Raw genomic sequence first — 14,521 nt, forward strand, 5'->3', positions numbered from 1 at the left:
TAAATCAACTAGGATTGGCTTTTTTCAACTTTTACTTGGGAATGTTCGCCAGGAGAACCTATTTTTCTTCTAAACATTGCACTGTATCCAGCTTATGGTCCCTATAGCAACAATGCCAATGTTCTGATTGAAAAACCGAGATTGGTACAGTATTATAAATCGAGTATACTGGACTAGATGGCACCCAATTGTATCAGTACTTGCATCAGCTTGTGCTTGCTCTGAACTTCTCCAACTTTCACTGTATTCTAGGACTACTCTTAATTATACTGCATTTTCTATTTGATTTTACTCTTACAGTTATCTGTATTCACTTTTTTTGGTAACTGCTCTTACCTGACATCATTCCTTTCCATTTATCAGACTTACTCTTAATGGAATTTACTCTTATAAAAGCAAATATTTTTACTAGAAGTTTAAACTGCTCTTAGTCGAACTCGCTCTTAAATGTAATTATTTATTGTACTCTATTTTGCTCTTATTTGCATTGGATCTTATTTTTGACTGATTTTACTGTACCTTGTAACTGCTCTTATCTGTAATGTGATATTTTACACTGTGATATTTTGTAACAGTAAGTTGCCCTGGATAAGGACGTCTGCTAATAAATAATAATAATAATAATAATAATAATAATAATAATAATAATAATAATAATAATAATAATATGGGAACACATAATTGCTGGATCGCGCATCGCTTGGATCCACTCTATTGAATGGCCAACTGATTTGTGATGTGCAATACAAAATGTCAACAATATGATTAAAAATATAACACTTCAACACATGGGGCACTGGAAAGGTAACACAATGCGTTCCTTGTAAACACTGCAAAGCGTTCTGTAACACATTAAGGCCATATCTTCTTGGTCCCTTGACTGGGTTGCTCTCTATATAAAATACATACCCTGCCTTTGGAATACAAAGTGTATACAACTTATGATTCGAACTCACTGCCACGATCTGAGCGCTTAACCAATTCCATATCCTGATCGACCTATCCCAGCTCCCGGTGGCTATCAGCTGACCCTCGGGGTGAAAGGTCACACAGTTCAGGGGATAAGAGTGAGGGAGAGTGAGCACCAGGCTGCCCTTGGCTACTGCCCACACCTAGAAGGAAGAAACAAATGAGCGGGAATCGTTTTTCCTCCAGACCAGTTCAAAGCAAAGCCAGGTACAGATAAATGTACTATTATTTACACATTATATATCTCTTACCTTCAGCTCAGCATCTAGTGAGACCGTAGCGAGGTGCTTCCTGTCAGCGTCGAGGTCACATCCTGTGATGCGATCGCGATGTGCTTCGATCTGAAGAATTCTGGGGTAAGGAAAGCAAGAGACAAGAAAGGATTGCTTCTTAGATAAATGGTTCGGAAAATACCAGAAATAGACTCAGCCCTCCTGAAGTCCAATACAAAACTAGGCAATACTGTACATTAAATGTCTCTCATTACTGTGTATTTACATGGCAGACTAAAGGAACAATTAAACCATTCAATTAATAACAGTCTAATACCAAAATTGATAAAACCGAAATTAAAAATGAGGCAGTTTTTATTGAAAAAAAGAGCTAGTTTGTAGAAATAGAACAATTTAATAAAACAAATTTGAAAAAGGACAAATAGAACGTTTTCTTTTTTAAATTTTGTAAAAACATGTTTTTAATCTTGCTTAAAAGCAGTCCCAGCTTCCCTGACAAGACAGCAGAGCATCCCATAATTTACAAGAAAAGGCCCTTGCTGTGTTATCTTTGTTCACCCTGGAATAACTAGCTGTCCCGCATGAATGCGGTCAGGAGTACACCAGGTCAATGATTCCCGTAAGTAACTGGATTCTAACTCATTGAGGACCTTATAAACAACTGCTTTCACAACCCCTTCGTACCTGCAGCCATTGCTCGTCTCCCACACCTCAATCTTCCCATCAAAAGAAGTGGAGCAGACTGTCAACTCTCCCAGGAAAACACAGCCAGAGATACCGTCGCAGCTGCTCACCAGTGACCTCACTTCCTGTCACACACACACACACACACACACACACACACACACACACACACACACACACACACAGCAAAACACAGTGCCTGTCTGTCAATGCAATCTTTTCAACGAGACTTCAGATACAACTGAGAATAGTCACATTCTAACCATCCTAGGGAATTAAGCCAGGCTGCTGCCTCTGCGCCGAGTACTTTGGCTGTAGCTGTTACAGTTATAATGTGCGTTGTACACAGGGGAATACTACAATCCTTTTATCTTTTAAAATACTAATCCTATTGGAAGACCATTTCAAGATTTAACGAGGCAAAGGACATCATTCCACCCCCTACCACTGCCGGTACATAATGAAAATCTAACATAAAAACAAAATATAACTAACGAACAACAGCCTCTGAAATTCACAGACGAGACCCAAAGTCTTCTATACTATTGTCATTTTCTATGGTATTGCTATTGCAAATAAAAGGGAGATGAATTGAAGCCATAGCCAAGCCTGCTTCTTAAACAGGCTGATGCCAGAGAGGGATCAGAGTGCCTACCTGCCCAGTCTCCATGTTTAGCAGGTGGAGTTGCCCCAGCGATGTGCCCACCACTGCCAGTCTCCCCGACGGACTGAGAGCCACGCAGCAGGGCAGAGCCGGGATCAGAATGGCCTTACTGGAACAATTACAGCGCACAAGAAAGTCAAGGATACAAGTACTAGAATCAGTCTAGCATCAAACTGAGCGTTACACCTACAAAAGCACTAGCAAAAACATATATACATACGTAATATACAAATAAGTATAACTAGGCTCATTTTATTTGAATTTGTTTCAATAGAAGACACCGAAACTGTCTAATTAGTTGTCCTTCCCGTACCTGTCACTTGAAGCGCATCTCCCTGGAGGTTACAAACCCGAGTGTGTCTGTTCCCAGTTTTCACTCACCTGTCAATGCTCTGTGGTGTCTGTGGTTTGTTCAGCCACCTCATTACATGTACCCGGCCGGCCGCCCCCGGCTCCATACCCACAATCCTTTGGGCTGCAACACACAGCAGCGAGGAGTCGGGCTCATTCAGGGCCTGCTGCAGGAACAGCGAGGGATTCTGGGATAGGATATGAGCGTGGCGGCGCAGGAAACCCAGGTGCAGCTCCACATCGTCATGGGGACCAGCTGAGGAGACTGGAATAAAATGGAGGTCCAGAGGGTTTGCATGATTAAACACACTCTAAGGGTGTATACTAACGATACAAAGTCAACTTTACTGTCATTTTAAGAATATTATGTGTATAACGCACACCTCTGGGATAACGCACACTCCTTGAATAACACATTCTTCTGGTATGTTAAAATCAGAGGGGTAAAGCAAATAACACCACTTTGTAGGATGTGTCATACTTTAAACTGTGTTTATAAAGTACATACACTATATAAAATCTTTAGGAAGTTTTGCGGTCCAGTGGTTGAAGAAATGGGCTTGTAACCAGGAGGTCCCTGGTTCAAATCCCAGTTCAGCCACTGACTCAAATTCTTCACCTCCTTGTGCTCTGTCTTTGGGGTGAGACGTTAGTGACTCTGCAGCTGATGCCTAGTCTCCTATCTTGTAAAGCGATTATTATAATTTATTCATATTTTTTCTCAAACATGGCTGTATAATACACATGCAAACTGTACCTAAGTGTTTGGCACACCAGCACTAACACTTCTAAAAGGGTGCATGCAGTTTGCTGTAAGTGACAGTAGGTGAATAGTTGCCACTAGTGTGCAGTGTTGGTTTGATACCCACGGTACAGAGTGTAGGTCTCCAAGAGGTGAGGAAGCAGCCCCAGTTTCACATGGAGATAGAGGAAGTCGTAGCTGGTCAACAGGGAATGCAAGTGATCCAGCTGCCCACTGTGCACCTGCAGGAGACAAGCAACTTGGCCATTGGACTGGGCGATTACAAATAGACTGCTGCTTTCTTCCAAACTTATACGTGAATTTTGCAGTCCCCGAGGGTACTCAGAAATTGGTCATTTCCTCCCTGGTCCCAGCTATACAGCTACTGAGGAGCTACAGCAGACAGAACCTGCTCGGTGTGATTAGGAATTACAACCTACAGCAGTCTGCAAATTTCTTCATATTTCTGCAGTGTGATTTGAGATGCAACTGTGAATCGATTAATCTGTCATAAAGATGAGCCTAAAGATGACACACGTGCAACAGAGGACGGTACTGACCAGGTGAAAGGGCAGCTCAACAAGAGCATCTGGGTCACAGTGCCTGAAGGATCCAGCAACCTCAGGGTCAGAGAGCTTCCACAGGAGGGCTGGGAGATCCGGACACACAGACACAAGAACATAAGTGAAGTTTTAGAAACCCTAGGGTCTGGTTGCTCTTCGTTGGACTTTCTGTCCTTTTGGTGCTGCGGGGTCCAGAATTGGACGCAGAACTCTTAGTGTGGTCGCATCATACATGATTAGTACTCTTCACAAGTGAATACCGAATATATATCTATATATATATATAATATATACTATATATATATAATATATATATATTATATTATATAGATTGTATTAACATAAAAGAACTACTACATTGTAATTTATCTGTTGGAAACATACCTGCTGTGATGAGGTGAGCTATCTGTCTTACTGGCCCCCTCTTCAGATACTTCTGCTCGAAGGCTGACCTCACCTGACTATTGGTCAGGCAGAGTCGAGAATCCGGGTTCTGTGCATCCCACTGGCCAATCACACTACAGGGAGGGAGGCAGACACTATGTTACCTGCTCAAATACACCTTGACACTGGCTTGATTCACCCATAACTATAAAACACTCACCAGCGCTAAATGAAAGAAACAAAACACAATTCAACAGCAAAAGTTTTACCTTTGCAAACCCCTCATCAGGTGAGAGAACGTTGCCATGGGAACTAGGTTGTTCTCCAAACTCTCAGCACATCGCATTACTTCCTGCCAGGTGACAGGGTCTGGGCCCAGCCCTTTGCACATGGTCAGTAAGGAGTAGAGATCTCGCTCCCTCAGACCTAAACAAAGGAAACGTTTCAGCAGAACTCTCTAGCCCAGTCTGGGCAGCAGAGACTGTGTTTGACAATGGAACTACAAATACACTCTGCGCTTATATAATGGAGCACGTTAACATGCAAGAGATGCTGATGGGCTTTTACATGCACAAATATTTTAGAAAACATAACAAATAAAATCTGTCAAGACTTAAACTGGTCTGTATCAATTTACCATGCTGGTGCATGCAGCAGTGAAACAGTGATTTATAAACATGTTAGCCAGTGGTGTTGTCCTAAATCAGAATGGGCCAGAACGCCAAAAAATACTGTTTTTTCCTTCTAGTAACTCATATAATAGGTAATGCACTTATCTGATTCCACAAAGTGTCTTTCTCCTTCTTGTCAGAACGATTTGCTTTACTTGTCTGTGTGTCAGTGGCAGAACAATGATTGGAGTTCTGGAGCGTTTCAGCTCGACTACACTACTGCTTTTAATTCTGCACATCTGATAATGTGAGACAGGCGTAGAGGCTTCTACAGGAAACCAAACGAGTGACTGCTTTTTCTCAAAAGATCAGGGTATATACAAGTATCAGCCCATGAATCAGCCCACGCTGGGCCGTACAGCATGGCTGCTGTGTGAAAAGCTGCTGCGGGTCTCACCTGTTCTGCTGACACCGAGCGCAGCCAGGGCCCAGGCGATCTGCCCAGCCCCACAGCTCTGCTCCAGACCAGCCAGCACATGCTGGAGCAGCTGAGTGAGAGTGAGGGGGAGGGACTGCAGGCCTTCCTTTATCTACAAACACACACACACAGAGGCAGCATTACAACAAACACAGCCTTAATAAGATTCATCACAACTGGATGAGCTGTTTCAGAAGTCTAAATGTATACACACACACACACACACACACACACAGTTGTAGTCAAAAGTTTACATACCCTAATAGAAATGTACAATGTCTAGAAATTTCTCAAAAACAAAGAATTTTAGGAAAAATCTTTTGTAGCAAAAGTTTTGCTTTGTTTCTTTGCACCAGAGCAGAATTTGCTATCCAATTTTCTGAAAGTAATTGTAAAACTGTAAATCTAGCAAGCGCCGATGTAGAGATGGAAAATAGAAACAAAATGAATATTTTTGTTTTCTTCACTAAAGCAGTTTTAGAAAATTAGCTAGCGTTTATTTGCAGTTACAAAAAAAAAAAAAAACTGAAGCAAATTTTGCACCGGAGCAAAATGCTTTGACAGCTGTCCTGTAAACGTTTCTCTACTTCCTAGCACCATTCTGCATGCTTTCAGAGCAGAAAAGCAGCAACACTTTCAACTGATTTGTTGCACTACTAATCAAACCTACGGAAACTCGGCTGAACAAATGATGTATTGCTTGCTTTCAACAGCAGATCATTTATAGTTAAAGACAATTCTAACTTGCTTTCTGTCTCTAGTTCGCTTCCATTTGCAACATGAATAGACCGGCTATCAAATAGGCTGAAATCACAGTTCAGTTGTTATCCACAGTTCCACCAGTTACACAGATCTCTCAGTTGTTCCATAACAATGCAATGAAATATAATTAGTATGATGTTACTGTATTCATAATATTATTACCCACAGCCAATCCTGTTTCAACAGGTAAGACTGATGTGTAAAGATTTTATTTTGATTGTTTGTTACAGTAATTAATATATTAGAACGCTCGCTGTCCCTTCACAGCTCTGCTATACAGTACCGGCCTCTGAAGACCCTGCTGTCACAGTAAACGCTGCTGCATATAAATGTATTCACTGATAGTTATATCAGAAGACATTACATTTGATTGTAAACAGTTGTAAAAATGAAACGTTTAATTTGTGTAGCAGTCAATCCTGAACTCATAAACAATCCCCTTTTTTCGCTAAAAGCTAGGTTTCGGTACGGTTTCAAGTTGGCTATAACGTTTTATAAGTAACTTGAACTCTACAACTGTTTAAGAGCTGAAAACAATTAAAAAGGTCTAATTAAGCAAATTATCAGTTCAATTAAGGGTACAGTTAAGTAACTGAGAGCCCAGCAGGCACAGCCTGGCATCAGCGATCCCTCTCATCTACAATGCTATTCGAAGGACTATCTCCAGATAAGACGACCTGTTCAGGTGTGAGAGCGGCGTGTCAGCTGACCTTCTCAAAGACTCCAAATGCTCGGATCTCCTCACAGGCCAGTCTGAGGTAGAGAGGATGCTGGGATCCCTTTTTCATCAGCAGCACTCGGATCTAAAACAGACAGGAATGAGGGATACCAACAGGGATTAACAATGGCTTGTCAACTGAGTTTACATATGCTGTGTATTGTGAGGTGTGTCTGTTGGGAACATGCCTGCTGTGGTGAGGTGAGCTCTCTGGCTTATTCATTATTTGTTTCAGCTAAAATATGAATATATGAAAATATGAATCCTCCCGTCTGCACAGTCATCAGCGCAAGACTAGAGTCCTCCCGTCTGCGCAGTCATCAAGTACCTGGTTATTGAAGGCAGAGTCGCTCAGCTTTTTCCCATAGGCAGCCAGGCTGTGCTCCACCATCTCCCTCTTGTCCAGAAGTGAAAGCGGTCCTAAGGGAAACTCGACTGCGTCTTTGCGTCTGGCTAGCGAGCGATGGAGGGCAGAATCAGAGGAGACACTCAGAACCAGAGTCACTCGCTGGAGAGACGGGGGAGTAAAGAGCATGTTCTTTCCATGTTCCAACAAGGTACGTGGTTCTGTTGATCAACATATAACTAGCGTTTCTGAATTTAGATTTGTACATGATTTCATCCCTAAATATTAAAGATCCATTACTAACCCAGAAAGATCCAGTATAAAGTACAAACTGGATAAAGTTTTCTTTTTGTAACCTTGTTTAGTACCTGCAGCTAATGAAGTGCAAGAAAAGATCAATCATTTTGTTAGCAATGACTGGGTATGTTTTGCGGTGCAGTGCAGTCCTCCTACCTGTGGGAGGCTCTGTGGTATCCAGTCTGACGAAGGCAGTCCCTTCTCATTCTCCAACAGGTCAGCTCCGTCCACCAGGATAACCAGCGGTCGTTTGGACCCGGCTTTACACGCTCTCTGCAGCAGAGGCTCCAGCTGCAGCAACAGCGCCCTGCAGAGGGCAGACAGGGTATTACACCCGTAACTCCACAGTGACATTCATTTTTCCCCCACAGTTATACTATGCACTTACCTTAGTAATTGCTCCATTCAAAAATAAAAATTATTGTTTAATAATTCTGATTATTGGTTTAATATAATTCATGTTCGGTCTGCCAGTGCGAATTAATATTAAAATGACCTGATAACTTGTTAGAACCTTTTAAAACTTCACAAGCCAAAATGGGCTTATGAGAAAACGAATCTCAATTTGTTGATCAAATAAATATTCACTTCAATATAGAACATCATTACCTGTAGCTTGTAGCAAGCTCCACCTCCTGCCCCAGTCTCTGGCTCAGGGATTGGACGAGATAACGGAGGAACCTCCCAGCGCTCTTTGCTGATTGGCTGGCTCCAGTGAAGTAGAAGGTAACGTCGGTGGAAGGTTTGGCCGTGTCTGTCGGGGACTTCAGTTCATTGACCAGGGAGGCCTGTGTGGAGAGAGAGAGAGAGAGAGAGAGAGAGAGAGAGAGAGAGAGAGAGAGAGAGAGAGAGAGAGAGAGAGAGAGAGAGAGAGAGAGAGAGAGAGAGAGAGAGAGAGAGAGAGAGAGAGAGAGAGAGAGAGAGAGAGAGAGAGAGAGAGATGGTTTCAGTATGCAATGGCTTCGATTCCCAGGGTCACACAGATATGCCTTCAATAAGTCGTGAGGAGCCTTTTCAGAAGCATGCATGTCAGGAATAGTTAGTAAGCATGGCTAGTAATGAATCATACAGAGCTCAAATAACATCCAGCTAATAGTACAGTCATTTTTTTAAAGGTATTTTGGGCTCTATTTGTAGTGTAGCATAAGACCTGATGTGACTGTAAACATCCTGTAAAAGTTTTGGGGTTTTCTTTTTTAAGGCTACTTTACCAAGAACACGGTCTTTCCTTCTCCCGCACCCCCTGGGACGATGAACAAGCCCCCTTTCCCCAGCTCATGCAGCTTCTGGGTTGCCATGGCGAGGAGCTTCCTCCGCCCATAGAACTGTCGCTGCTGCCATTCCTGGAACACTTCCTGTGCGGTGACCTCCGACCCTGTATCTGAGCTCTCTTCTTCCTGTTGGGAAGTGAAAAAGAGTGGCTGGTTTCCTACAGGCAAAGATCATACATGACACCTGATTCTACATGGTTAAAGAAATCTCTGAGACCCTGCTTTAACTTAAGGTAGCATCAGATGGCATGTTTAAAACAGAAAATATGCGTGTTTCACAACTGTGCATGGGAGACCAATGCAAAACCAAATCAATGCTTGATTTCTGGAAGCTAAATTTGCCAGGGTTATTAAATTGACACAGTTCTCTTAGCCACGTGTCTTTCTGTTATTTGATTTCAAATTCTGGCTTGGTTTTGTTTTCTTTAATTACACCTTTGAATTCTTTTTTAGAAGTTGTTCTGAACACACCCTCACAATGCTGGCACTGACCTGAGCAAACTGATCCAACAGCGCCCCCCACAGGTCGGACAGAACTTTCTTCCCAAACTCCTCTAGCCCCTTCACAAAGGGCTTCCCGGCTGACACACCCCCCCACTCGCAGGGGTAGCTGTGAAATGGAATAAACAAGCGTTCATAGTTGAAACACTCTTTCTGAATCTGTCTGTCTTAATTCATTTGACTTAAAGATGATTTGACAACAACAAAAACATTTTGTTTAACTGCCTGTGTGAGAGTCTGGGGGTGTGTTTGTCTGCGTGTGTACACGTGTGTGCGTGTATTCCCTCGCTGCAGCTCAGGAGAACTCAATGTCAGTAGGTGCTCTCCTGGCCCCAGTCTCTCAATTCAGCTTATTGGGTGGGGGGGTTAGTGTCTCTTACTTCTCAGTGATCGGGACCCCGCTGTTCAACAATCGACTCTTCAGGTCTGCCATCCTCTTCCTCGCCTCCTCTGACTCGGCTGCAAAGTCTTTCTCCCACTGCTGTGGCACGGACCTGAAACACCACAAAAAACACAAAATGTTTTTTGGTCTAGTTTTTGTTGAACAGTTCACTGCCACCTCACTCAACACTCCATTGTTTTTGTACCTATTCATGATGTTTGCAATCATTATACTGACTTCTTTGTAATTCCTGTGTGTGTTTTTTTTAAATCCAATTTCAGGAGCTGCTCATCAGCACAAGCCAATTGCAACGATCATAATGAAGGTAAACAAAGACATGTATTGTATAGGAATATGTCTATCCCAAATGAAGGTGTTAAAAAGCAGGAAAGGAACCAGCGCTAATGGAAAAAGACCTGGGAAGACGTGACACAGAAACTACAGCACAAAGCAGTTTACTGTTTTCAACAACAACAGAAGCAAATGTTTTTTTTTTTTCCCCCAAGCATTAAGCGTTTGTTCACGTTAGCAAATCTAAACAATATAATAATATATATATATATATATATATATATATATATATATATATATATATATATATATATATATACACACAGACACACACAATGTCTCCGTCCCTCTGTCCTAAGTCTGTCTCCACTTCCTTTCCAACTGTGTCCTCTGGTCCTGGTTTCTCTTAAAGTATTGCTTCAGGGTAACTATGCCAGCTCTTAAGATGTTAAAGACATCAAATCATATCCCCTCTGATTCTTCTTTGTTCCAGGGTAAATAGAGGAAGTTCCTATGTAACTACTTTTAGCACCGCAGCACAGTAAGTGGGACATGCAGACGACGTCTTGTGAGCGCCCCCTACCTGAGAAGCTGCGGGTTGCGCAGGTACAGGAACATCCTGCTTGGGGCCGCCTCTCCGTTCTGATTCTGGAACTGCAGAATCTCCAGCTCTGTGATGGATCGCCCCGGGGGTGCGGACTGGAGCTGCCGAGATACAGCGCTCACAATGCATTCACTGCTCCAAAACACACTTTAAATCACAGTTAATCAACCTATCAGTTAATACAGTCAGGGTTTGAAACGAATCCTGCGCCTATTCCTGGGATTTACAACTACCTTCAATCAAGTATGTTATTGAAATGATCAGGAGCCAGGAGTTTGGACAACCCGACCCCTTTTAAACAGGTGACAGCTATCCCTTATGGCTGTACACTGTGAATCAGGCCTATCTGTCTATGCAGAACACTACAAAATGAGAATTAGCAATGAAATATTTCAGAGCACTTCTATGCAGAATACTCTCAGCAACATCGATGAAATGAGGTTAATACCAAGTCTCGTCACATAGATAAGGTGGGTTTCCAGATATGTGGAAAGTGGTAAAGTGTGTTACGTAGTGGGCAGTGTTGTGTGATGCCAGCCTGAGCCCTGTTACACTGACAGGACACGTGTGGTTCCATCGCCACTATAACCCCTTTACGAGGGCTGCCACCTTTTCCACAGACATATTTCTCAGTCAGCCTAGCTCTACCAAAACTGCAGTATACTGTAATGCAGTGCAACACAAGCAATCGAACTTGCAAGCCAGAAAAATAGTAGCTATATCATCGTAGAGGCTAATCTTACCTGAGACGAGCAGCTGTGGTGATGAGTAACGCTGTAGTAAATCAATGCAATTTCTGAAGTGACCGTCTCGTCTATTTTTTTAATTTTCTTTTTTTTTTAAACAATTAATTTATCATCCTGAAAAGCCTATTTTACAGCCGCTGTGTCAAAGCAAATTTGGCACTAATACATTGTCTCTCCCCTACAGCTGCAGTTCCTTACCCATCTGAAGTGAGGCAGGTCGGGCAGGGTGAGCTGTCCTGGGACCAGCCCATAGCGTTCTCCCAGAATCCCAACAAACAGCTGACTGTGAGACACCTCTGTGAGACACAGCTCCACCGCCCTGTGGACAATCAGACAGAGAGGCACACACAGACAGAGAAAAACACACACACACACAAAGAACCACACACACACAGAGAGGCAGAGACACACACGCAGAGACAGAGAAACACACACACACACACAAAGAACCACACACACACAGAGAGGCAGAGACACACACGCAGAGACAGAGAAACACACACACACACACACAGAGACACACACACACACACACACACACACACACACACACACACACACACACACACACACACACACACACAGAGACGAAGACACACACACGCGCAGCCGGACAGAGGGGCAGAGGCATACAAACACACACACACACACACACACACACACACACACACACACAACAACACACACACCGCGTCGGCCTCTCTCCCCGTCTCCGCATACAAACACACACACACACACACACACACACATAATGACCTGTTAGCACAATCCAATCACATAAAGTGCAATTAAATTGATTATTAAACATCAGAAATTTAATAAAGAACAAACAGATTATTAAATAAATGATGCCTCAGCGCAGGTCCTCATCTCTCCCCTCACCGGTTGCTCTCCTCCTCAGTGATGCCCCAGCGCAGGTCCACCTCTTGCAGGCTGACACAGAGTCGCGCTGCCCTCAGTCGGAGCTCCGGGAACACACTGCGCACCAGCAGATCCCTCTCACCGTGCATGTCTCGAAATGTGGAGGAGACGAAAACTCGCACACTGCGCCACCTGAGACAGACAGCGTCAGATCAATACAGGAGACAGCATCATAACAGAGCAAAGACAAATCAAACACAGCGATCAGTCAGTTCGGATCTCTCTCATAACATGGAGATGAAGAATCGCACACTGCGCCACCTGAGACAGCCAGCGTTGGTTTGGAGGCGGGGGTACCTGTTTCGGGGGGTCGGAGGGACACAGCAGATCTCCACTGCCTCTTCACGTCGGCCTGTAGTGCCCCCCTGTGGTGGGATGTTGTAGAGCTCATCAATGTGGTGGATGTGATCCAATAATCTGGAGGAGCCCCTCTCTGCAACAAACCTGAGAGAGGACAGGAAGGGGTAGAGAGAGAGGGGAATGGGGAGCGTGCGAGAGAGAGAGAGAGGGAGAGGGATAAAGGAGGAGGGGAGAGGGAATGGGAAAACAATAACAGGGAGAGGGGGAAGAGTGAGGGATGAACATGAAGAGTCAGAAGGTATTTTATTCAGGAATGTTAAAATGCAAATCCATAATTAATCAATAAATAACTAATTTAACCCTTTCATGCATGGTGACCTCATATAGGGACAGATTTAAAAAAAAACTTTTCTAGTCTTTATACAGAAGACGCATGATAGCCTCATGTGAGTCAGATGTCATGTCTACCCCCCTATTAAAGCAAAGGACATTTTTTCATGAAAAATGTATTTATTATGGGTCCAAAACTACTTTTTTTCAGCTAGTTTCAATATTTAATGCATGAAAGAGTTAAATAAGTGTGACTCTTTTAAAAACACATAAAGTTATTTGGTAAAGAAAATGAATAAACTTACTTCAGAATCTGTTCACTGAACCCATGTAACTCCACGCAGTTCAGATCCACTGATGCATTGGGTTTGCTATCCCTGAAAAAAGTGAAAAAGAATATTCTAGTAGCAAAAAGATTGTGTGCAAGTCCTCTAGCTTGTGTTCTGTACTGCGATGACACACAGAAAAATGCAAACTTAGAAACTATTTTGCAGCCTGTTTCTCACTCTCTCACCCCCCTCCTCCCTCACTGTCTTCCACTCTCTCCCCTTCTCCCCCTCTCTTCCACTCTCTCACCTTCTCCCCTGATCTCGCTCCCCCTCCCCCCTCTCTTCCACTCTCTCTCCCCTTCTCCCACCTCTCTCTGCCTCTCCCCTCTCACCTGCTGTCCAGCAGGACCTTGACCAGCAGTGTGTGAGGGTTCACCTCTCTTTGATACCTCTGTAAGGAGAATCTGAACTCATCACTGACCACACTGCTCCCCAGAACCACCACAGTGTCCACCTGAAACCACATTGAAACCAGGGTAGCAAATTAATTCAAGACCATCTTACTCGTTGCTTTGTCCTATAGAGTAGACAGGGGTGGCATTTTCTGACACAAGGGCTGTTAGAATATGTTTAAAATGCTTAAACTTCCAGATTAAACACCGTATAAACATATTAACCAATATTAATGTGTATAAGATCATGCTAATGTGTATGCAAATAATATACACAAATAAAAAACCCTGCATAATTACTATTGCATAAACACAAGCTCAGCATCTTGCACTGTATTTTTGATCATGTTTCATATATTTGGATGCCTTTTAAATGTTTAAACTATTAACACTCCCTACTCAGTACAGAGCTCAATTAAGAAGTGCTAAGAGATATCAACCTTAATCCTCTGAGCTGTGAGATTGAAGAAGAGCTGAGGCAGGGATAGCAGGGGGTCTGCTGGGCTTTGCGATTTCAAATCCTGCTGGGAGACAGAGAAAATTTCACAACAACTGGAGCTGCTACAACGCCTACAAGTCTTTTTTTTAGAACAGTTTAAAAAAAAACCAGTTTGTGTGAACTCAACAGCCAGAGAAGTTTCTCTGCCATAAC

General features: G+C 43.1%; 1 protein-coding gene across 6 annotated transcripts in view; it reads right to left on the reverse strand.

The window, feature by feature from the left end:
- tep1 (telomerase-associated protein 1) overlaps positions 1-14,521 on the reverse strand; it is a 34,729-nt gene that overhangs the window by 10,618 nt on the left and 9,590 nt on the right. For 5 of the 6 annotated variants that reach the window (XM_041239537.1, XM_041239539.1, XM_041239535.1 and 2 more), the window contains 24 exons: positions 14,310-14,393; positions 13,810-13,931; positions 13,454-13,525; positions 12,816-12,962; positions 12,480-12,650; positions 11,796-11,916; positions 10,831-10,952; positions 9,955-10,068; positions 9,566-9,683; positions 9,014-9,199; positions 8,412-8,590; positions 7,959-8,109; positions 7,488-7,667; positions 7,152-7,244; positions 5,659-5,791; positions 4,860-5,016; positions 4,591-4,724; positions 4,204-4,292; positions 3,771-3,885; positions 2,932-3,166; positions 2,542-2,659; positions 1,887-2,011; positions 1,221-1,320; positions 957-1,112 (listed from right to left, as the gene is read on the reverse strand). In XM_041239537.1, coding sequence (XP_041095471.1) covers positions 957-1,112; positions 1,221-1,320; positions 1,887-2,011; positions 2,542-2,659; positions 2,932-3,166; positions 3,771-3,885; positions 4,204-4,292; positions 4,591-4,724; positions 4,860-5,016; positions 5,659-5,791; positions 7,152-7,244; positions 7,488-7,667; positions 7,959-8,109; positions 8,412-8,590; positions 9,014-9,199; positions 9,566-9,683; positions 9,955-10,068; positions 10,831-10,952; positions 11,796-11,916; positions 12,480-12,650; positions 12,816-12,962; positions 13,454-13,525; positions 13,810-13,931; positions 14,310-14,393 — 3,222 coding nt within the window. The remainder of the gene's footprint in view (positions 1-956; positions 1,113-1,220; positions 1,321-1,886; positions 2,012-2,541; positions 2,660-2,931; positions 3,167-3,770; positions 3,886-4,203; positions 4,293-4,590; positions 4,725-4,859; positions 5,017-5,658; positions 5,792-7,151; positions 7,245-7,487; positions 7,668-7,958; positions 8,110-8,411; positions 8,591-9,013; positions 9,200-9,565; positions 9,684-9,954; positions 10,069-10,830; positions 10,953-11,795; positions 11,917-12,479; positions 12,651-12,815; positions 12,963-13,453; positions 13,526-13,809; positions 13,932-14,309; positions 14,394-14,521) is intronic. The other variant, XM_041239538.1, reaches the window with a different exon arrangement.

The sequence above is a fragment of the Polyodon spathula genome, chromosome 55, assembly GCF_017654505.1.
Source record: "Polyodon spathula isolate WHYD16114869_AA chromosome 55, ASM1765450v1, whole genome shotgun sequence".
NCBI lineage: Eukaryota > Metazoa > Chordata > Actinopteri > Acipenseriformes > Polyodontidae > Polyodon > Polyodon spathula.